Source organism: Moschus berezovskii, chromosome 19 (genome assembly GCF_049115385.1).
Source record: "Moschus berezovskii isolate FMDL1 chromosome 19, NW_MosBer_1.0, whole genome shotgun sequence".
NCBI classification, from domain to species: domain Eukaryota; kingdom Metazoa; phylum Chordata; class Mammalia; order Artiodactyla; family Moschidae; genus Moschus; species Moschus berezovskii.
In genome coordinates, this window is record NC_142478.1 from 47777285 (window position 1) to 47801328 (window position 24044).

The 24044-nt window shown below is 59.4% G+C and overlaps 1 protein-coding gene across 30 annotated transcripts in view; it reads right to left on the minus strand.

Annotated features, from left to right (window-relative positions):
- FBRSL1 (fibrosin like 1) overlaps window positions 1-24044 on the minus strand; it is an 83486-nt gene that overhangs the window by 30579 nt on the left and 28863 nt on the right. For 29 of the 30 annotated variants that reach the window (XM_055404288.2, XM_055404313.2, XM_055404300.2 and 26 more), the window contains exons 3-5: window positions 20056-20160; window positions 17849-17884; window positions 1936-1965 (exon numbers count right to left, since the gene is read on the minus strand). In XM_055404288.2, the coding sequence (XP_055260263.2) occupies window positions 1936-1965; window positions 17849-17884; window positions 20056-20160 (171 nt within the window). The remainder of the gene's footprint in view (window positions 1-1935; window positions 1966-17848; window positions 17885-20055; window positions 20161-24044) is intronic. The other variant, XM_088828087.1, reaches the window with a different exon arrangement.

A 24044-nucleotide genomic window follows, 5' to 3' on the forward strand; every position in this document is an offset into this window, starting at 1 on the left:
AGGGTCTTGCCTCCTGCAGGACGGTGGACCAAAGGGCGGAGGGAGAACCCTGCCAGGGCCAGCGCTGACCAGGCGGCTCTGGAAGGCGCAATCAGGAGCCTCAGGGTCTCAGAAACCCCCTTCCCACACTCTCCCTCAGAGCAGCCCTCGCTTCAGAGCGTTTTTCCTGCAAGTCGGTTTTAAATGAAAGGAGGTGCTGAGGGCAACGGGCCAGCACGGCCCTCTCCCAGGTGCCATGATCTATTTCACCAAAGGCATCAGGAGAGACCGCCTGTGGAAACGCTGCACCTGGCCTGGGGTTCACCTTGCCGGCGCCCACCATGCCCTGTCCGCTCACAGGACAGCTGAGGGGAGGGCACCCAGGACCAGAGACACTTCCCAGCTGCCCTGCCCTCTCGCCACCTTCCTAGGAAGGTCTAGACCACAGCGACCCCACAGGGCATCTGGGCCAACTCACTCTGGACAGCACATCCATGACCTCCTCTATCCACCATGCGACCCCCACTGCTACCTCCCCCTCTCCGCCCCTGCCCACTCGCCCGCCCAGACTAGCACCCCTGCCACAAGGCTTGTCATCTGGACCCCAGGTTGCTCCATGGGCCTGCCCTGACCCTGCTCACCCTGCCAGGCAGCCTCTGAACCCCTTCCATGCTTGCTCATCTGCTTATAGGCTGAGCTGTGCTGAAGCGTGAAGCCTGCAGGAGAGAGGCTGGCCGTCTGTCCATCCACAGCTCCTGTCCAGGCAGGCCAGGATACACCAGGGGGGTGGCAACTGATGATCACACACTGCACAGACCTCCTGAGGGAACCACGCTCCAGTTCACAAGACGTTGCCCACACAGCGCTCAGCAGCCCTTCTGCCCGCCTCTCACAAAGTGCTCCTGCGCGCACTGTCCTCGCTGCCTGCACACTTGTCCTCCACGGTGCTCAGCGCCAGCCCCCAGGGCCCCACCCCAAGGACCAGGGGCTCCATCGCGTCGGTGCGGCCACCGCCTGCCAGTCTCACCACCTAAGACTCTTCAGGTGGGTGGTTCACTTGTTCACCAAAGATGGTGCAGCCAGACTGCCTGGGTTCCAGCTGTGTGACCTTGTGCAAATTCCTTACCCTCTCTGTGCCTTAAGTAGCCACATCTGCATCGGGTTGTGACAGGTCCTGCCCCATGGTGCTTTGAGTGCCAGGTGCGTGCACCCATTGAGTCTCAAGCCTGCTGTTGCTTTTCCAAGTTGAGAGCCAGTCCCAAGTGATGCCCTCAACTGTATCCCTGCCCACAGAACTCAGAATACAGTAGCAGTTCTGCAAACAGCTGCGGAGCCAAGAGCTCTTCCCCCACCCCCCAGGACACACAGGGCCCAGCAGATGACCAGGACCAAGGACTCCCGAATCCCATGGGCCAAGGGAGGAGCTGTGGAAAGGAATGCAGGACACTGGCACTGTGGGAGGGCCCCTCGCTGTCCCTGTGCTAACTCCCCACTGCATAAACCCTGAGACAGTGGAAACTTCACTGTTCCTGAAAATCAGGGACTGGGGGGATTGCGAGGGACCAGGTGCTGCTGCTATTAGCAGAAGTGTCTGTTTAGAGGTGATGTTTACAACCCCCAGCCTGGAAACACTGGAGGCTGTACTTGGCCCAACAGAGCGTGGCCCCTGCTCTGCCCATGGTGCCCCAATTCCAGGGAACCTTGGACTGACGGCTGCAGACAGGCCAGGAGCTGGGGTACGGTCCTGCAGTCCCAGGGAGCCTGGGCAGCACCCCAGCATGACGTCCTTGGCATCCTCAGCCAGGCCAGGAAGGCGCCTCCACACCCGGGAGGCCACCCCCACCCCCAGCACGCCCCACAGGAGAACCACAACCTTTCTGCCTGGTCTCTGAGGCCCAGCCTGTCAGGAGGCCAGGTTAGCAGGAGGGGCAGGTGAAGTGTGGGGGTGGGGCTTACCTTGTCATCCCCGTCGCTCTCGCTGTCACACTGCAGAGAGGAGAGAGAGAGAGGGGGGTCAGTGTCCCACAGGCAGGCTGGCCGCTAGTGGGTGAGAAGGCGAGGGTGTGGGCTGGGGCAGGGAGGGCCAGAAGAGGCAGCTCTGGCAGATCCCCACCCTGACTCAGGGCCTCAGGTCTGGGGAAGGGGTGGCCCCAGCCAGGGGTCCAGGTACCAGGAGCTGGGAGGGATCTGGGGGCCCCTGGCAAGCTCTGGGTCAGAGCTCCATTTAGACTCTGGTGCAGGGGCAGGGCACGGGTGTAGGCGAGGCAGAGGTGAGACAAAGGAGGACACGTGGCCTGGGAGACGCAGACCAGCCACCGTCCCAGGCCCAAGCGGGCCCAGAGCCACCAGGTAACCCCAGGAAACACATGGAGTAAACCCCACTCCCCTCTGGGGGGCAGTGAGATGGGAGGGGCTCCTGAGTGGCTATGAGGCCCATGGACCAGGGCTCAGGGGAGGGAGATGCAAAAGCCCAGCCTCGGAGCAACAGGAGGGCGGGGGCGCCCGGCCCCTGCAGAAACCGCTACACATGTGAGGGCAGCTGGTTAAAGAAAGATTGTGACAATGGTGTAAACACATCTTTGTTTTCAGTTCCCAGGAAGCATAGAGCTCTAAAAAGAAAGGCTGCTCTAGAAACCACAGCAATTTTCCCCCTAGAAGAATATAAAGGAAAAAGAAGCTCTTCCCAGCAGCTGTACTTGTGATGTGTTTGTGTCAAGTGAATTATACCACTGAAAATAAATCTCCCTTGAACTCACAGAAGGCTGATGGGACCCTGGCAGACATGTGGGGGTGTTCCCCAGACACATGCTGCTTCTAGGGGAGAGCCCACCCCAGACCCACTCAGCAATGGGGCACACCCCCTCCATGCCCTGGGCTAAGGGCTAGAGTGGTACAGTGAGAGTTCATAGAGTTGTGCCAGCCTACCTTGGGCTTCACCGCAGTGGGAAAGTGACCCTAGGGATGGTGGGGACCCCAACCTGGAACCTGTGGCAGCAGAGATTGGTATTTGGGGGGATCTTCCTGAAGCTGAGAGCAGCTGCATGGACCCTCTGCCCCCGAGCCTTGACGTGCACCCTGCAGGGCCTTATCCAAGACCTCTGGAGGTGAGGGTCCCTTCGCAAAAGGCAGAAGTGCCTGTGGGCTCAGCTTCCTGGCTGGACAACCATGGCAAGAGGCCCCTGCCCCTCGGGACTGGCCAGCTGTAGCGTGACTGACACCTGGGAGCCAGAGCAGGAAGGTGAGGAGGGGAGTGTGGGGGACGAAGCTGGATAGGTGAGCGGCCTGAACACGCAGAGCTTCACCTGCAGAGCCTGGACTGTGCAACTGTGTGACTGGCACTTCAGGATAGAGGGGTGGAGGGACTTAGGGGTCGTGGTCTGTGGGGAGCGGGGCCTGGAGAAGGGTTGGCACGAACCATCTCTGATCCTGCAGAAATAGCAGAGCTGCCGGAGACCCCCAATCAGGTCTCTTTATGCTTAATTAGCGGAACGGAGCCCCTGAGGTGGAAACTGTGATCCCATCAAGCTGTCAGGAGTCTGGGCCTCGGGCACAGCACACCTGTCCCTCGGCCCCCTGGGAAGCACCCCCAGGCCCGGTTTCACAGTCCTTCTGCACCTTCGGACGGGGCCACTGGTGACAGTAAATGATCTGACATTGAGGAGGGGGTGAGGGCGCCTTCTAGCAAGCACACGGAGCCTATAATTAACCAAACAGCTCACCGTTTTCAGCCAGCACAGGCTGCGTCGTAAATGAATTCACGTTATTAAGTCTTACTGAATTAATGTTTAGCTGCAATAGAGTCGGAATTGAATGAGGCAATTAATCAGGACAAGGAGGGAAAGAGAGCCACATCTGTCTTGAGGGAGCTGCCTGGGCGAGGCGACCTTCACGGGGCTGGGCTGGGCGAAGCGACCCTGGAAACTGTCACCCTGGTGTGGGTGTGGGTCCAGGCAGGGAGCCCATAGAGCAGGGGACAGACCCTAGGCAAGTGTTGAGTATGCAGGGAGCGCAAGACACCGGCTCTGGGGCAGATGCTTGCCCTGACGCTGCGCTGCCACCAACACTGTGCAGCCTTGGGCAAGTGCCATGACCTCTGTCTCAGGTATGCTTCTGGAAGACAGTCAATGGCCCACCTACAGGACTATTGTACAGCTTATATGAGTGACTACATGCAAAGCTCTAGGGCTGGGTACATACTCATTACTATATACAGTGAGATGATATTTTTACCACCACTACCACTCAATAAAATTACTGTTGTCTTCCAACAAGGATGAGAATGAGGGCTTCCCTCCCCTTTGGAGTGGCTGAAGGCCCTAACCCAGGGAGTTTGAAGGAGGTGTCTCCCAGCCCTGGAAGTGCTGGCTCGTGTTCCTCACCATAATGGCTGGTGGCTAGACGGGGAGCCCTATTTGGCCCAGATGAGAGCCCAACGTCTACCCCAACCTTCCCTGCTTGCCCCTAATTCCAATCCCACTCAGCAGGAACCACACCCCTCTACTGGCCTACCAGTTCCTCCCAGCCTAGTCAAGCCAGCAAGCAATGAAGCAGTAGGACCACTCGTCCAGGGCCATGCCCTCTGCCCATCTGTCAGTCAGCTCAGGGTTAGTCCCAAGTGCACCTCAGCTCACCCCAGGGACCACAGGCTATGTCAGCCTGAATGCCTGGGACCCAGGTGACTCTAAAGAAAGACTGGGGGGAGGCGCCCTGCTGGGAGCTCATGGCCACCCGGTGTAGGTCAGACACATATGTGAGCTCAGGGTCCTGCATCAGAGCCCCTGAGCTCAGCTCCTCCACGCCCCATGCCACCGCGTCACCCTGCTAACAGATGTGACCTGCGATGTCTGAGGTCGTTGTGTGTCGCCCATGTTCACGGAGATGATGTAACAAGGGACACGTGGTACCTCCCAGGCTTAACTGACAGCCTTCCCTGATCCCCATCCGCGGGTGGACAGGCCTTGAGACAAGGTTTAAGAAGCCAAAAGCTAGATGAGGCTTCCATTGTCCTAATGTTTAAAAAAGAACTGCTGCCAACATTTAAAAAATCTGGAGATTCCTCACAAAATCCTGCCTCTTACTGAGAATGGGGGACCACGTGCCCAGATGACAGCTCTGTCCAGTGCTACCATGCCTCCCTGGGGGCTCCACTGTGACCCCACCCCCTCTCCTGACATCAAGGGCCAGAGTGCTGGGCCTTGTCACGTGCTGGGAACATGGCCACAGAGGCTCCTGGAGCCCGATCCTGGGGCTCTGCCCTGACTCCTCCACTGACAGTGCTGTTGGCCACTCATTTCACTTCTTGGAGCCTCAGTCTCCTTATCTGTAGAGACGAGGGTGAGGGGTTCCACAGTGGGGTGGGCTTGGGGTTCAACAAGTTCCTGCAGTGGAGCGCGTGGAACGGCAGCTGATGGCAGGCTGGGCTCTGTAACCATGAGCTGCCGCCACAGCCGTATCACTCCTTTGTTGTCACTAAACGAGCTTCACGTTCGTCACTGTCATCTCCATCACCACCCTCGTCACCTTCATGGTCACCACGATCTGCCCCAGCCCCTTCCTTCATGTTATCTGACCAGCCCTTGGAGGTGCCCGAGTCCTTCTCGGGGCCTGCACACAGACACCCTCACCTGACAGTGCCTGCTCCCCTAGGGCACCTGCACAGGAGGTCTGTGGGGCTTAGCTTCCATCACCGAGTTTCTTCCAGAAAGCTGGGCAGCTGTCTGCATGAGATGAGGGCTGCTCATCACCCTCCACAAATTGACACGGTCGTTCAGCAGCCACAGAGACTGGCCTTGTTCTCTCAGCATGAACGTTAATTACCGTGTCACAGCAGCGCCAAGGAAGGCTGCCAGTCTCCCACTCCTCAAACAAAGGCATGAAAAATTCATGGGCAGGGAGACCTCGCTGCTGAGCCTGTGCTCCCAGCAGACGTTCTAGAATCCAGCGCTGGCCCAGAGTCACCTGTGGGGACAAGGAGGTTCCTCCATGTTCAATGGAGACAGAGGGTCTGCCCTGGGGGGAGGGTGTTTAAGACCACCCCTAACCCAGCCTCCATCCACGGGTTACAGAGGGCTGAGGGGCAGCGTGGCCTGGTGCTTGGGGAGGAGGGAGAGGTGGGCTGGGTCCCTGTCCCAGTGGCAGGGCCTACACTGTGCAAAGGCCCTGGAGGCCCTGCCCACAGACCTGCCAGGGGGTGGAGGGGGGCTGCCTCCTGCCCCAGCCTGGGCTGGGCTCGCCGTGGGCACGGTCACCTGCAAAGGCCTGAGAAGATGCCAACCAGAAAAGTCAGCAGGATCCATGGCCTGCGTGTGAGTAGAAGGCCACAGGACCTTCTGTTCAGCCCACATGGGTATGAGGGGAAGATCTGGCCTGCTGGGCAGCGGTGTTGACCCTTGTCCTGGGCAGCAGCCGCAAGGCTGGAGGTGTGCTGGGGGACACCTGGGGAAGCTCAGGTGACACCGGCCCTTGGTGCGGGCAGTGCTCACTGGGCGTGTTCTCCTGTGTGTGCCAAGACGTGGGGGGCTGTGCTGAGGCTTCTCAGACGTGAGCACCTGGCATCCAATCCAGTGGGCACTCTACCTGAGGGTGTCTCACCAGATGCCCCAGTGAATGCGTGGCACCTAAAGAGTCAGACAACCTGTCCTGGGGCCACATGGTGCCACGTGTGCGTGGGGCCCAGGAGCGGTGTCCGTGTGGGCAGTACATGTCTGTCCTCGGGGCTCCCAGCCTCCTGTGGCTCCGCACATTGGCCCTAGCTTATTAAAGATCCTGCTTGTTGGAGCTGCCTTGGAAGAACTGGGAAAGAAGAGCGGGCCCTCACCCTCTAGGGAACAGAGGAACGCCACCCCCACCCTGAGCGGAAATCCATCCTCCGCTGATAAAGGCGGAGGTGTCACCTTCATTTCTGTTGCAAACGCTCCGGGGGAGGCAGAACACATTCCAGTTAAGCGATTCAGCGAAAATAGAGAGCCAGATGAGGAGCATGAACTCCAGGCAGGCAGCAGCCTAGGAGGCTGCGCTGTCTGGTTACCACCCGGAGTGGGCTGCAAGGCTGCTGTTTATCCTGTATGCTCACCTCCACCTTGGGAGTGGGCACTGTAGCTGAGGGTTTCAGCCAGGCTCCCTGGCCCTGTCAGAAGGAGACCCTAGGGGCTCTCGGGGGTGGGGGTGGCCAGGAGGGCAGTGCTGGGGCCTTCGTTGTCCCATCTATGGGCCGGGGCAGCTGTGGTTGTCGGGTGGCCAGGTCTGAAGTGCGGGGTGGTACAGTGGTGGGAGTCAGGCACATGGCTGGAGAAGGCTGCAGCCACCCATGCCCGCTGTGGTATAGGCCCACTTCATGAGATGAGAAGGCAGAGGCTCAAAGGGTAAAGGGATTTACTTCCAGCCACATGGCCAGTGAGCAGGGGCCCGAGCTGGGTCCAAGCTCCAAAAGGCCCTGTGCCACTATCCACCCTCCCCAGAACCACAGGCGAGCCCTGGGGCTATGAAGTTGGCAGGAGTTGGGGCAGGGGAAAGGCAGGGGCCTAGAAGACCACAGGGCATGGGCTGATGCTGTGTTTTCTCACTGGGGTTGCTTCTCCACACTTCTCGAGTCCCCACCACAGATCCACCTGCTTACGGATGGGGAAACTGAGGCAGGGTAATTGGAAGCCCTCCCAGGGCATGGCTGGAGGGTAGGTGAGCAGGCTCCTAAAGCCATGGTCTTAACCTGGCCCATGTGGTCAGAGCCCCATGCCAGTGACTCCCTCGTGGCAGCTGAGACTAGACAGAGGTCCCTGCCCTGCCCCTGGCCACCTCAGCCCAGGAACTCCTGATTAATTAGGCAGGAGATTCGGATGGTGGATCCTGAAAACCCTATTCTTATTTACTCAGCTAATTCACTTTTTATGACTGTTTAGGCTTCAAAGCAAAACAAAGCACTAATTACCCAATTAATGAGCAATTAAGTTACTGCATCCTAATGGCCGGGGCACAGCTTCCTTTGTGAGCAGAGAAGGCGGGGAGGAGACCACTGAGCAGGGATGTACTGGGGGGAAATGCCATCCATCAGCTGGGGACAGCAAGCTCAGAGGGGCCTGAATCTGCCCAGGGTAGGTGCCCCTTTCCACACTGCCTGCCCCACAGCCCCTCTGGGCCAGGAGAGCGAGCCCCACTAACCCATCCATCCAGCTGTGCCTTGGCTGGTGGGGAGCTCATGGAGGACAGTAGCAGAGTTCTGGGGCCAGAGGCCGCCAAGCCTAGCTGAGAAGAGATGGCCACCAGGGCAGTGGGTTTCATAGGGCCTGAGGGACAAGAGGCTGGGGACCCTGCTCCCGCTCCAGGGTCTCTTCCTGCACGTTCAGATGTGGCTGACAGCAGCCTTGGAGGGAAGCCCACGGAGACAGTACAAGGCTTGGTGGAAGCCTGGAAGCACCTCAGGCCCCAAGCCTAGGATGTTGCTGCAGACAATGTGGCTTTTGAGTGGCCAGTGCGGCCTGTCCTCAGAGGGCAGGGTCTGAGTGTAGATGGTGCCTGGTGAGAGGGGAGGCCAGAACAGAAAAAGCCAATCCCCCCAACCTGGAAGAGAACTCTCGGCATTCTCATGCCTGGCCATTGTGACCCGCTGGCTGCCTCACCCCCCCACCCCTGCCAGCCTGCCTTCCTCGCCCTTCCCTGAGCTCTGTGCGAAGCAGCACCCTACACAGCGCTATCAGAGTCCGGACCTCACACTGCAGCCAATCTTCCAACTAGTTGCAATTTCTTTAACATCAGCCTCCTTCTATTGAAACCCAAGTTCCTTTAGAACAAAGATCTCATTCCTGCAGTCCAGAGCAGGCTGGGAGTGAGCGGCTGAACGAATGACTAAGGCGGGCACACACAGACCCTGGACAGCGGAGGCAGGGAGTGAACGAATACACGGATGACTCTCGCTCTGACCACTGACCAGTCCCACTCGCCTCCCCTCACGGGGTCTCCAGGGGATGGAACCCAGAGAGGGCTCTGGGTGTCACAGAGTGGGGTTGCTGCCTGTGGTGGTGGCCAGCCCCACAACACTGCCTTGTATCTCACACAATTCTGGAATGTTCTATCAAAGCTCCTGAAGCTGAAAACCTACTTCTTATTACTGGAACCTTGACCGTAACTGCTATGAAAAACAGAAAGTTATGTTTCATTTTCTCTGGGTGCAGTTCCCACAGACACCAAGGACAACTGGGGCATGGTTCTGCAGGTGACTTTGCCCAGAGCACGCACTGGGAGCACTGCACGGCCTCTGCTCCGAGGATCCACGCTGGAACCCGGGCCTGGCACTCACAGTGTAAATGAGTCATTTTGCCCCACACACTTCTCTCCCACGATGGCTCAGTGCTGCAGTGACATCCACCTCATTCCTAGGGCAAACATGCATCCAAACCTCCACAGGCCTCAAGGGTCACAACCTGCTCCTGCAACTGGCTGGCCACGTTGTAATTACACCTGCACGCAAGCACATGCACTCACGGTGCCATATACATGCACACGCCGACACACACTCACTGACACACAAACACTCACACGATGGGCAGGGTCCGGTGCATGCTGTTTCCCTGAGGAATGCCCGTCCCCCAGGTAGCCCCTGGTTCGGGCCTCCCCTCAGATGGCACCCCTGGCCCCTGAGCCTCAGGGGGCCCCCTCCACATCCTCTCCCCTCCTCTGTCATCCCCTTCGTGCACCCGCTTCCCTTCTTGCCCATCGGCCCCTCCCTCCACGGCGCCCATGAGAGCGGGCATCTCTGGGTTCTCTTCAATCCTCTGACCTTGGGTCCTGGAGTGGCAGGTGACCCACAGTGAGGGGGCCACGAAGACTTGGGGATAGCCAATAGTCACCACTTTAGAACTTACTTTCCAACCACTCCCTGCCCCGCCCGAGCTGCAGGGGGACAGATGGTGCCCCTCAGAAGACCCCGTGGCCCTGGGCTCCACCTCAGGGGCCTTTCCAGGGCCTGGGTCCAGTCCTTCCCGCACACCGCGGACGGTGTGTCACACCAAGCCGGCTCTCCCTTTGCTCTCAGCCCTCGCTGGGCTGGAATAATGAACAAGTCCCTGTCAGGAATGAATAAAAGATGGCCCCCGGCCCTGCCGCCCGCCGCTGACCTTTCTGTAGTCGACTGTATTAATATATTCTCCTGTTGTCAGACTCAAAGCACTAACTGCCTTATGAATTATTTATCAACACAAAAAGTCTTAACCAGAACGGTGTTAACACGAATCCCTAACCTTCTGGGTCCCAGCAGCCCTGCCTGTTCTGCATAATTGAATTTCAGCTCCCAGCGGCCTGGCCAGGCCCGTCACCCACCCACTCCCCAGAATGACTGTCCCTGCAGCCATGGTTCCTGACACATGTGGCTGCGGCCTTGAGGGGTCCCACAGGCTTGTCCAGAGTGTCTGTGTCCAGCCTCCTGGGACAGGCCCTGACTGGACTGGAGTCCTTCAGGTCACGCTATCTGAAGGGGTGAGGGCGGCAGGGGTCTCCAGGGGACCTGAACTGCTCTGTGCTCATCTGAGGGGCTGGGATCTGCCTGCACCCCAGGCTGGGCCAGGAGAGGAATGGACCCCCCATCCCCCCCACAGCCGCAGCTTCCCTGGAGGGTGGCAACAGCCAAGAGCAGTGGGAGGGGTGAGTCCAGGGGCAGAAGCTGTCTTCTGACTGGAGGGTTGGGGAAGAAGCTGGCAAAGATCCAGCACGGGTAAGGGGGCTGTGGTGGCCCCCACAAGCTCTCCCAGAGTTCACTGTAGAGTGACCATGCTGTCCACAGCTTGGCCTCCCACTCCCTAACAGGCTGCCCTCTAGAGAATTCCAGAGCCACGTGCTCCTGAACACCCGGCCCTCAGAAACTGTTATGGTGAATGTGGGTGTCCTAAGTAGCTAAGTTAGTGCAACTGGTCACTTAACAACCAATAGTCAACCCAGCCTGAAGCTTCAGGCCCCCAGCTGGAGCAGAGGGCCTCCCAGCTCCAGTCTGCCAGCTCTCCCATGGGGTGGCTCACCCAAAGGAGTGCTGATGTCAGCCGATTTGGGTGGCTGGGACCAGCCTGCTGAAGCTGTGGGTTGGCAGGCCCCATCCCCCTCCTCTCGGGGCCCTGGCACGCCTGCACCCCACCATGATTTGCCCTTGGCCTGGCTTCCCTGCTGCCCCTGACCACTGGCACAGTTGTCCCCAGAAACCCCGGCAGTGCCCAGCACTCTCGAGACGCACCCACTGCATCAACCAACTCCCCATCAGGGCAGGGACCCCAGGACTTGCTCTGCTGTGCCCCCAGTGGAACAGAGGCCGCAGCCCTGAGTGATGCCCTGGACAGACACGTGGAGTGTGACAGTGGCTGGCCCCACAGTGCAGCAGAGGGAGCCTGGCAGGCTTGCTTATTCTCCCCACAGCCCTGCGGGTTGGGTACCGCGGCTCCTCCCTCTTACAGATGAGACATCTGGGGCACCGGGTGGCACCCAGCCTGGCGGCTTCCCCTCCTCTCCTGACCCGAGACTCTGCTCAGCCCTGCCCAGTGGACCCCTCATCCCCTGGGGCTTTGCAGAGCCTTGGACCTGTGGTGCAGCTGTCCAGTGGGCAGGGGCTAGCTAGTGCCTCTGGCTCCGCCATCCCCGCCCCTCTCCTGCTCACGTGACACCTGGGGGCCATGCATGACCTTCGGAGGCTCTGGTGTGTTCCTGACAGAGCAGAGTCAGGAGTCAGAAAATTCACTAAGCCAGAGGGCTGAGCCGGCCTGCTGGGACAAGCATCCGGAGCCCAAGGGACTGGGTACCCAGGGCTCACAGGGGCAAGTGGCTGTCCAGGTCTGTGCCAGCCCAACCTGTAACGTATGTGGGCACTTGGATGGCCTCCCCACAGCACATGCTGGGGCTCTGTCTCATGAGAGGGAAAGGGGAACACACCAATAGGGCGGGGACCCCCAGGGAGCACAGGACGCATCTTTCTCCCACCCTAGCGTCCAGCAGGACAGAAGGTAGCCACGAAAAGTTTCCTGGCCAGAGGGTGGGTCCTCAGGACCCCCAGAGGGGTTCAGATGTTAGAGCCCTGAGGGGGATGGCATGCTGCCCTGGCCTGCCTGGTGCTCACCCCGCCCTGGTCAGGCTGACCTCTATGTGGGACAGCAGAGGAAGTGCCAAGGACCCAGCTGCCTGCAGAGGATGGCCACAGAGGGGCCCAGAGCATGCACATGACAGCCCTGGCAGGCAGAGCTGTCAGACAGCTGCAGTGCCACTCAGAACCACTCACACCAAATCCCCTTCTCCCTCTTCACCAGCACCCTCACTAACTCTAGCACCCACCCCTCCCTCCCAGCACCCCTCTGCCTGTACCACCGTGTACAGCACTGTTCAGTCCACCTGCTCACCTTCTGTCGTTCAGTCACTAAGTCGTGTCTGACTCTTTACTACACCATGGACTGCAGCACACTAGGCTTCCCTGTCTTCCACTATCTCCCCACGTTTGCTCAAATTCATGTCCACTGAGTTGGTGATGCTATCTAATCATCGCATCCTCTGCTGCCCCCTTCTACTGCCCTCAATCTTTCCCAGCATTAGGGTCTTTTCCAGTGAGTCGGCTCTTCACTGAATCAGGTGGCCAAAGTATCAGTACTTCAGCTTGAGCATCAGTCCTTCCCAATGAAGATTCAGGGTTGATTTCCATTGGGACTGATTGCTTTGATCTCCTTACAGGTCTGTTTATCTTATTCTCCCTTCAGGAAGAATCTGCTGCCCAGTTGCCTGGAGAGCCCCCCAAGGCCACGCCCTTCCTGCTGCCACAGGAATAGACAGATGGGTGGATGGTGGCTCCTCTGACAAGAGGCAGGCCAGACACGGGCTGGGGATGTACCACGGGTAAGGACACTGCCCACCCCACTCCTGCTGTCCCTGGTGACCCCTGAGCCGCGGCCACTTCCCAGCAGCGGCTGAAGGGCTGTCCTGCGCTCAGAGGCAAGAGAAGCATGCAGCTCCTGACTCCGGGGAAAGCCTGACGGGCTTTTATTGCTTTTGCAAAAATTATGGCTGCTCGGAAGTGGCCCAAGGAGCAGGGTAATGGATGTCATAAACCTGCCTCGTAAAGACGGAGTCTGCACTGCATGGCTGTGTGCGGGGCAGGTTAGGGGAGGCCTGTGCTGGCCAGAGCAAGCAGATGGCTCTGCTATCAGGGGGGCTGAACTGCTCCTGGGTGGGCATGGGGCAGGCAGGTCTCAAGGTGGCTCAGGGGCTCCCTGCGCACATGTCCACCAGCCTTCCTGCCCTTGGATGCTCACTAGAGCCAAGTCCCCCACCACGTGCTGTGCATCCTCTTCAACCACAATTGCCCCTGGCTCACGGAGCAAAGCTGGCAAGTGACCCACATGCGGCCGACCAGGTACCCCATCCCCAGGAGTCTCCCTGCCTGCCCTCCAGAGCCCCAGGCCCATGGTTCTCAGAAGGCAAGACTTGACCCTTCTGCCAGTGGGTGAAGGGTGGCGGGATGAGAAACCTGAGTGCAGATCCAAGAGCCCCAGCTACCATTTCCAGGGCACGCACACGCGTGTCAACACACACAGGCGCTCAGAGCCCAAGGGACACATGGCCCTGCTGTTGTGGTGAGCGCTTGACTGGCCTCGTCCATCACCACACTGGACAGGGCCTGGCCACGGCAGGTGCTCGGCAGATGTGTGTGGGCTGCTGTTAGCTGTTACACACGTGTGCATGCTTGTCTTCCCCAGTAGAAGCTGCTGTGCCCCGAGTGTGACAGGCCCTGTCAGGACGGGTAGGGGCTGCGGGTGGCAGCCTGTACTTCCTCAGGCCGCCATGCACCTGTGCCCCTCTCATGAGTTGCTGACACACCTCCAACAGAGAGGAGGGGTCCACAGCCTCTCCCCGTGAAAAGAGGTGGGGAGGCTGTGATAACAGAGCATCAGGAAGCCACACCACACCACTGCTACTGCTTCCTCCCGGCTCTCAGGACCCTGGTAACCTGCTGCCATGCTCCAAGGAAGCCCAACCAGCCCATGGAGGTAGGTTGCATGTCAGGGGAACAGAGGCCACTGACCATGAGCTAGCATTAAGCTCCAGACATCAAGAGCCTTTCATGACCTCATCCCCCAGATGTCTAGGTGTTTACGAAATGAGCCCCCCACCCCCCCAGACTTCCTCAGCAACTGCTTCTCTGGCACAGCGGCAGCCTGGGCCCTGCCAGCCCTCATGTCAGCTTTGCCTGGGCCACACCAGCAGCTAGCTTCCACTCTGTCCAACTGCCCAGGCTCCCAGGGGAAGGGACTGGTAAGAGGTGTGCTACAGGCTGCATTAGGCCCTCATGGCTCTGAGGAAGATGAAACTCAACTGTGCCAGGAGCCCAAAGTGTGCCTGCCTGAGACCGGGGCTGGGAGGTGCTGCGGTGGAGGTAATGGGAGATAAGCAGGCTCTCTGGGAAATTAGCTGTCAGCAGCCCAACCAACAAGCCAAAATTCATTTCCAGAAATCCCCTGAAGGCAATCAAGCCGATCAGCTAATTATGCCTCGTGTGTATGTATGTGGGTGGGTGGGGGCTACCCTGGCGGTTTGGCAGGTGGGGCCCCACCCGACTCTGGTGAGCACCCTGGGCCCTCCGCACCTGGTGTGGAGGCTGCCTCCCACCGCCACCTCCAGGCTGCCTGGCTGGGGTGCAGGCAGGCACTCCCTTCTCCAGATCCCACCATGGCTCTGCTGAGAACTTAGAGCCTCACCTCCCACCGCAGGGCCTTTGCTGCTCCTCAGCCCCATGTCACTGCGGGGTTGGGAGGTCTTCTCGCTAGGCTACTCAAACTTCTCCACAGCGCTCACCACCTCCCCAGGGACCGGGACACTGGCTGTTTGGTTCCTTCCAGTGGTGATGATACTCAGTAAATGTCTGTTGAGGGGAGGAGGGACCTGGAGGTGAGAGCTGTACCCCAGCCCAGGGTGGGTGGGAAGACGGCGGCTCGGGCTGAGATCCGGCCGGTGAGGGCGGGAGAGGCGCCTGGAGGCCCGCAGCCGGTGGGGTTCTGGTGCCGCGGGCAGTGGCAGGCAGGCTTCCTTCAGAGGGTGACAGCGAGGGGCCTGGGGGGGACTGGATGGGAGAAGTCGGTGGGGAAAGCCGGGGTGAGCTCGGAGTGTGGCCCTGAGCAGAGGCCCCTCCTGACAGTGGGGGCTGCAGCGGGTTCTCTGCCCCTTCCCCGACCACACCCACCCTGAGGACACCTACCCGGACACCGGATCACCTGGGTCCTCGGCCCTGTCCCCAGGCTACACACTCAGGGTGGGGGGAGGGCAGCCTCTAGCCTGTGAGGCATCTAGGTCCTCATTTCTCTTTAATAAAAGAAACTCCCTAGTCCCCTGCTTCGCCGGGAGATGTATCCTCCTGTCCTTGGTTGCAAGCAGTCAAATTAAGAAAATTACTTTCTAACTAATTTTATGGCACTAACGAACCTCTGGCGGCGTGCTGGGGAAGCTGTGTCGAGTTTTCGGGACATACGCTGTTGAGGACGGGCAATAATTGGGGATTTGCTGGGGATAAATCTTGGCAAGTTAAACTTTTAAGTATGGTCTATAAGCCAGGTCAGGCACAATTACAAATGCCCTCTGTCACCGAGCAAGCGGATGCTGTGGGGAGAGGCAAGGACAAGCGTGACCCCTCCTGAGCCTGAGGGCCTAAATGCAGACACACGAACAGCAAGGTGTGTGCAAACATACCACATGGCCACAAGGTCACACACACACACTGCATGACCACAGTCATACATATATAGACACATCAGTGCCATGTCCAGACATGGGCTCCCAGATGGACACTTACATGCAGTGTGGCACACACACACACACCTGCTGCATCCACAGATACACATGGGCACCTCCAGACAGACTCTTGAGAAGACAAGACACAGACTCATACAGAAATGGCCACAGAGAAAAATGGAATGCTTCCGGGTGCAGCTGTGGAGCCCTGCCACGGCCACACAGAGACACCACCTTATGGGCACATGGGAGAGACAGACACATGTGAACATTCAGGGTTACATAACACACACTTCTGGGCACTGAGAGTTATACACAATCAGGGCCCTCAGCCTGAGTGTCACCCTTGTGCCTGAGTGCTCCATGGTGAACTCTGGTTCTAGAGGCAGGGTCCCAGCCGGCCTCAAGCCTCATCCTCCGGCTCCCAGAAGGGTCACCTGCCAGCCCCCAGCCTCGGCCTGCTGGGAAAGGGTCCTTTAGGCCCCCGCCCACTCCTCCAACCCCAGGGGAGGCTGCCACCAGGCCAACTAGACAAGAGGGCCAGCAGGGTTGACCACACAAGCCCTGCAGTGCTGCCCAGCACACATCAGGGGCCTGCGGGCACACCTGCTCACGCCAGGGCCTGGCGCACACACACCAGTGTGTCTGCAGACAGGGTTCAGGAACCCCCAGGGCTGAGCAGCAGGTTGGGCCGCTGCCCCCCACCATCTGTCACTCGGTGCAGCCGCAGTGGCGGCTAAGCTGCAAGCAGCTGGCATGTTAATTACAACTTCTTCTCCAGGAAACATTCAAAGCAGCATTTTGCAGAGAAGACCACGAATGACACATGGTGGTTTGGAAGCAGAGGGCTGCCCAGAGGCTCTGGCAGGGAGACCCCAGCAGCCCCCGGGCGCCTCAGGAGGCTCCACATGGCGTATCTCTGGGCCCAGCCTCTCGGGACTCCCAACCCTCCAGACAGGTGCAGCCTGGTGGGCGTTCTGAGTCTTGCCCCCAACTCTCCCCATCACTGCCCCAGGTTGCCCTGGTGACAACCTGCACCACATGGCACCTCCCAGAGTGCAGGTCCTGTTCAGGCCTGGCCCAACCACCCCCGTCAACATGGTCAGGAGCGGTTGGCGCATCAGGACCACCCAGGCCCATGGGAGGAAGGAGCGGCCTGGGGCTGCCAACCATGACCGCAACAATAGATGAGAGCACAAAGACTTCCTGAGGAGGGCAGACGCCTTCCCAGGAAAGCACCCCTTGGGTGGCACCTGGGACCACTGCCCAGAAGTGTACAGCACCCCCGGTCAAAGGCTCAAAGATGCTACAGCCAGGCCTGGGATTTGAGGCTGAAAGCAGAGCTTCCTGGGCTGGCAGACCCTGGGGGTTGCGGAGCTGGGGGAGGGGAGGGCCAGGGACCCACGACTGTCCCTGCCACCCAGGGAATTAATGGGTTAATTACACACCCTATAAAAAGCTGCTGTGATTTAGAGAGCCTGCTTGTCAGAGCCTGGAACTCTGGAACTCGCAGTTAATCAGGAGCTGCGGGATGAGGCAGGCGGAGCCCAGGCCCCTGCCCTCCAATGAGCCGAAACGGCCGTAAATCTGCAGAAACAGCTTTTATGGAGCTCTGGGTTTTATGGTGTCATTAACGGGCCTCCTGATACTTAAGGGGAAATGAAATAAAGTCATGGGGAGGGAGCTGGGGGACAGGGAGGGTGGCCCCCACCATGGCCGGAATATCAAGTGGCAGCAGGCCGGCCCCTCTCCCACCCCTGGGCCCCTGATGACAGCTAAGAGCAGGGGCCTCACACCTGTGTGGCTGGGCCAGCACAGCTGGGGAGAGGGTGTCAGGGCACGGGGGCAGGGGGCGGGGCGGGGAGGGCACATGCTGCAATTGCTCCACGTGCAGGAACCCTGACACCAAACGCTGCCCCACAGGACCCAGGGTGTCCAGCCTACTGCCCACTCCTCTGCAGGGCAGGACCCGGAGTCCCGCTCCCTCTGAATCTCTGCCCACTCTGGCCCATCCCCATCCTGTACAAACTCCATTTCCCGCCTGGGGGCAGCGTTCAGTACAGTCGGGGCTCCTGTGGGTCGAGGGTCAGGATTAAAGTGTACGGAGCAGACAGCTGAAGGAGGGTGGGAGACTTACGGAGTAACCTCTGCCTGAGACTGCCTGCGCCGAGCTCTGCAGGGAAGGAAGAAGGACAGTCAGGAACCAGTTGCAGCCCGTGACGGCCACCCTCTCCCTTGAGGACCTGAGCAGGCAGAGCCCATCCTGGGTCTTCACTGGAACTCTGGGCTGGGGCCACACTGATCAGCCTGTGGCAGGGCCCAAGGAGCCATAGAGGAACCTTCCACCCCCAGACCTGGAGGTATGGTCCAGCCCAGCGGAGTCTCCAAGCAGAGAGGTGGCAAAGCCCCCACATTCCCCAGGGGTGGGCTCAGCCCCTCCCAGAGGATGTGCCCCACCTCTCCACGTGGGGTTCTGGGCCAGAGGCTGACCCACCTCTGTGCTCAGGTAGGCTTTTCCCTCACCACCCACCAGCTTCCCAGGGTCACCGGGTCTAGCGGGAAAGCCTGGGAAGGTTTCCTGGAGAAGGAGCTGGGCAGGTAATCCTGGAATCTCAGATGTCAGATGGGGGCCAGGGGAGGGAGTCAGCTGTGGCCTACAGGCCAAGTCACCCCAGAGGTCCTTTGAGGGTGATCCCGACTATGCTTGATGGAACTCCCTCTGGCTCAAATGGGCATTTAGGATCTGACGGGAGAAACCAGTTAGGTTCATTTCACCAGCTCCTCAAGGCAGGCGGTGGTCACCAGGGTTGAGCCCCGAGGCCCAGGCAGACAGGATGTGATGACCCGGCAGGTGGGGGTGGGTGGGGGGTCGTTCACATGGCCGGAGAGGGCAAGCTTGTCTGGGGTGTGTGGGACTCACGGACCTGGGGCCAGTCCACACTGAGGTCCAGATGCCAAGATTCTTCTGGGAGGATGGGTGACCACTGCAGCCTGGACCACTCTGCTCAGCTCAGCTGGGGCCAAGGGAGCCCTCCCCTCCCCAGGCAGGCCCTGGCCAGGCCCCAGGCCAGTTCCTGGGGGTCTGCTAGGCCAAGCTCACCCCAGTGTGTGTGTGGGGGTCCCTCACCCCCTGGGGTAGCTCAGGCCCCAGGCCCTGCCGCTGGGGGGGTCGGGTGCCATAATTGCCCCCAAGCTTGCGCACTCACGCCACCTGTGCTGTGCCTGCAATCCGCCTGCTCCCATCCTGGCTGGCAATTAGAGGAGTTCGAACTAGGGCAGCCCCCGCGGCCCCAGACAATTACCAGCCTATTTTCCCATCTTGTGGCAACAAGATCGGAGCTGGGCAATTAGGCCCTCCTCCCGGCCTCCCGCACCGGCCCTCCCCCAGCCCCCATTTAAATGATAATGAGAGACGACTCATTCCTTTTAGCCCTGCAGAAAACCCATCTCCGCTAGGCCGCCGCCACTCCTGCAGCTGGGGGTCAAGAAGACAAAGGCCTCTTCCAGGAGCGCGGCCTCCCATGGGGGGCTCTTCCGCCTGAGTCACTGCACCCCCCCCAAGGCCCCTCAACCCCCACTCCCTGCCCTTGCAACACCTGCCCCATCCCCCTTCTCCAAGGTCTAGGGAGACCCAGCAGCCCTGGAGGAATACCCTGCACCCCCATTGCTGGCCACGTCCCAGTGGGAGCCCTCGTTGTTGCCTGGGTCATCCCCAAACTGAGTCCTAAGACCCCCCTCTCCCCGGCCCCCTGGGACCTGAGCTCAAGGACCTTTTAGACAGGAAACAACAAAGGGCGTCCCCAGACCCAGGCCAGCTTGTGCCTCAGAGGGGCACCCTCCCCTCCGTGTGGCCCCCAATGGCAGAGACCTGGACTGCTGGATGCCCCATGCTGCTGCCAGCCTGAGCTGACAGGCGGGTCCACCTGGGCAGGCAGGAATGTCTGCAGCTCACTGGGCCAGAAACGCACCCCCTGCCTCCACCCTTCTTTAGACACATCTGTGTGAGCTGTTTGGCATCCACAGCCCTGCCTGCCGCCAGCTGGGCACCGACCCGGATCCTACCCTGAGCCGGACATAGGAACTGCACCCCAGCATGGTCGCCTCCACTCGCCCCTGCCCGTGCCTAATGGTTGGTCCTCATTTAAATCCCTCCTAATGGGGAAGCCCCAATTAGTAGACAGTCATGCTTAAAAGGAGGCAAATGCTAATTGTGAGCACAAAACCCTGGATAGAGACTCTGGGCCGCTAAACGAACGGCTTGCAGTGTCCGCTGAAGGTTGGATGCTGGCTGGGCAGTCACCCCAGGGAATCGGAAGTGTTCCCACGAGCGGCTGGGGTACTCACATCACTGAGTTGGTCCCGAGAACTGCTCCTCCGGGAGCTGGTGGCTTCTCGGAAGCTGTCGCCGTCACTGTTGTGGTCACCCCCTCTGGACACTGCGGCCTTCATCTGGGACAGGGAGAGATGAGAAACTCAGCACACACACCCTGCAGGGTGGGGCTGGGGCACAGCCAGCTCAGGCTCCTCCCCCACCCCACCCGGTCCCTCTGGGCTGAAACCCGGGGAGGGGGGTGGCAAGGCGGAGCCAACCACTGACAACCCAGTAAGTACTTCCCATTCCTACACAGAACAGGAAAGAAGAGCCCAGAGAGCCAAGGGTGAGCACTCAGTGGCGTCAACTGCTGTCAGCTCTGTCCTTTCCTCTGGCCGGCGGGCGACTGGAGACTCTGGATGGGGAGTGGGCCAGCGGAAGGCCCGGGCCTTTTCCACTCCGCCAGGGGCCCATGATCAGGTGTCAAGACAGGCCTGCCTGCGGCAATTCACCTCTGCTCCCTGCAGGCACACCACTCCTGGGCCCCCTTCAGTCCTCACCACAACCCACGTCAGGGCTGTAAGGTCTGCAGAGTTGGGTGTGGACCAGCCACGCCCCTCTGTGTGTCCTAGGCACAACCTCTCTGTGCCTCGGTCCTGTCGTCTGCAGAACAAAGCAAGTAGTACCCACTGGAACAGCTGCTGCTGGGTCAAGTATCTGCCGGAATCTCTGTAGACCCAGCAGGCCCTCAGCTCCTTGCTCCTCACACAAAAGCCCTGGTTGGCCACTCTGTGCCCACTTTACAGAGGAGGAAATCAAGGAGGGAGTTGATTAACCACTAGGGAGGTTAAGTAACAGTGTGGAAAGTGGACCCAGAAACCTGCCTGCGTTCTTTTTACTTGGAAACAGTTTCAAACCTCACCAAGCTGCAGGGCAGGAACATACATCACAGCCCCTGACCCTTGACCTCTGGCCCCAGGAAGTCACCACCCCGATCATGCCAGCCTCCATCCAGGTCTTGTCAGCTCCCAGCTGCCCTCCTGGACTCCCTGGCAGGACCCACAGAGCCTGGCTGTCCCACCACCTCCAGGTGGCTCCAGTTTCCTGGTTCTGGAACATTCCCACGGCTTTGTCTGGACATGCACCAACAGCCCAAACCTCCAACTGTATGTATGAGGTTTCCGAGCAACAGACCGAGGCCACGGCTCCCAGCCAGCACACTACCTAGCACCCAATGACCCTGCTCCAGGTGCTGCCGATGTGCCTGCGGGGCAGCGTGTGGCCTCCTGTCCACCCCCCAGGCCTCCCCGCCCAGCACATATGCTCTCAGAGTTTAGGCGTGCTCAGAACCTGTGCCACAACCAGGGGCAGGGAGGCCCAGTCCTTCGCATCCAGCCATTTTGTTCTAAGCATCCTTTAGCCCTGGAGACCTCAGCTAGGGTGGAGAGTCACAACAGGTCAGCCAGGTGCACCAGCTGTGCTCCGGAATATTCTCAAGTCCCCAGGAAACCCCCTCAAGGCCTGAGCCCTTCTTCCTGTGGACCCAATGGTGGGCTCGCTCTCTCGAGGCTGCCCCTCAGAGCCCCTGCTCCCCGGGGGCCAACCTAAGCCCTAGATGGGGTACAAGCTCCCATAGCCACAGGCCCCTGCACGGTGGCTAACAGAGTGTAATCACAAAACAAAACTGGCATTCATCCACAGCCCAGGCCTGGGTGCAAGGACCCAGGGGAGGGCCCCCTTCTGGGGAAGCAGGAACAGCGAGGGGGAAGCCCAGCCCTCAGGACTACCCTCCCATCCTATGGCAGGCCCAGGGAGGGGTCCCAGTCTCACCCCAGCCAAACCACCCCCAATGTGAGCCCATGGGTCCCTGGCCTCACTAGCTCCATCCTGCATAGCTGAGTGGTGAATGCGCAGACCCTGGGCCAGTGCTGGCTCTCTGACTGTCCTTGAGCCTCAGTTTCCTCATCTGTGAAGTGGGGGTGTTGACAGGGCCCTTCACAGGCTCTATCGGGGTAAGAAGTTCTGTTTGTGAGCCTGAACCTGCTCTAGCACTGATGAGCCACCAGGTGTCACTGCTGTCACCAGCTGGAGACAGGTCTTTCTTGCCTCTGAACTTCATGGCAGGTCTCCCCAAAAGAAGTGAATATGGGGTCCGGGAGAACTTCCTCACTGCCTTGCTGGCAAGGAGCCTCTGCAAGAAAACAAATGCCCTCATCTACTGGGGTTTTCAAAGTGGGGTCCCTGGACATGTAGCACCAGCACCTGGGAGCTTGGCAAGAATGCAAATGAGCACTTCCGGGCCCCACTACAGACTCGTGTGTCATCAGGTCCTCTGGGGGATCCTGGTAAGGCTCTAGTTGAGACTCTTGGCTTTGACCTTCAGTAATCACCCCATGACCCACCCTCACTGTTGGGGGACAGTATTTCAGGTTGGGCTCGGAGCAGGGTCCCTGCCCAAGAAGAAGGCTGGACCCAGAGACGCTGCAAGGACAGAACAGGCCTGGTGCAGCTGTGCAGGCTGCTCACTGTACAAGGACACCGAGCAAAGGGGGAGGGGAAGCAGAGGCTGAAGAAAAACCCACACACAGCTGAAAGGTGAGAAGGGAGGATGCCACATTCCACTTCATTAAGTCACACAAGTGGTCTCTCTAAGCTGGACCCGCAGGGGGAGGACAGGCTGGAGTCTGTCATCCTCCTCAGGCAGTGTGTTTTAGCTCTGAAAGAGCTATTTCCCAGAAAATCACATAAAACCCATTTCCCAGAAAATCACATAAAACTCAGTACTGTGCCCTGGGAACCATCCCAATCCTGGACGCACTGGGATGGCTGGTCACCTTCTCTTCCTTAGCCAGGCCCAAGCTGGACTCTGGCTGTCATGTAGCCCCACCTGCTTCCTAGTGGCTCAGAAATGCTGCTGGCCAGCTACGCCAGAAGGTCAAGGATGCCATGCCTCCATTTTTGGCTGGAGAGATCATATTCTGATCTGGGCCCTGATTGTCCTGGGAGCCCCTGTGCCTGGGCCCACCCCTGGGCCTTGTGGTCTATCCCTATGCCCACTCAACAATCCTTTATCCACCCATTCATCCTTTATCCACCTATACATCCTTTATCCACCCACCCACCCTTCCACCCATCTACCTGTCCACTTAACCACCCATCTGCCCACCATCCATCCATCCATCCATCCACCCACCCACCTATCCATCTTCCCATCCACTCACCACCCACCATCCACCTACCCATCCAAGGCCTACTGAGAGCCTGCCTATGAAACGGCCCTATTCTGGGCAATGAACATAAACAGACCCAAGTCCCCACCCTCCCAAAGCCTTCAAAGAGGCCAGCACATGGAGCACGTGGTCAGCACATGGGTGCTCTGGAAGGACAACAGCAGAGAAGAGCAAAGAAGGGGTCGCCATGGAGGGCCTCACTGAGAAGGCGACACTTCTGAAAGGTGATGAGGCAGGTCACGAGGCTACTGGGAAGGGAGGCAGGATGGCACTGCTGGAGCAACGAGGCTCCCTGAGGGAGAGGAGAGCCCTAATGAGCACCAGCAGTTTCTGCAAGTTGTGCAAAATTCCTGAACAGGTAACAATTGGCTTGTGCAAGGTGACATACCACAAAAACATATCCTCAGACTGGCGGGACAGGACTCCCCTTGAGACTGGTGGAAATGTGGAAATAGGGCCCTGCTCTCCACCAGGCAGGGTCAGGACACAGCCCTCAGAAGGGCAGGCAGAGCCTTAGATCAGCATGGCTGGGGTACTGCCACATGAGCAGCAAGGTGAGAGACACCACCCTCAGACTGAGGCACCCCGGGAGCACCTGCGGCCCTAGGCTTTCTGGCAGTGATAGGGAACTCCTTCCTGGGCAAGGCAACTCCCTAACCAGGTTCTGCAGCAATTCCGGGAGGAAGTGTCGCCTCCCAGGCAGGCTGCCAAGTGCCCTGGGCCACAAAGCATGTGGTTCCACTTGACGCTCAGACTCATAGGGTGTGCGCGGTGGCGGTCAGTCCAGGAGG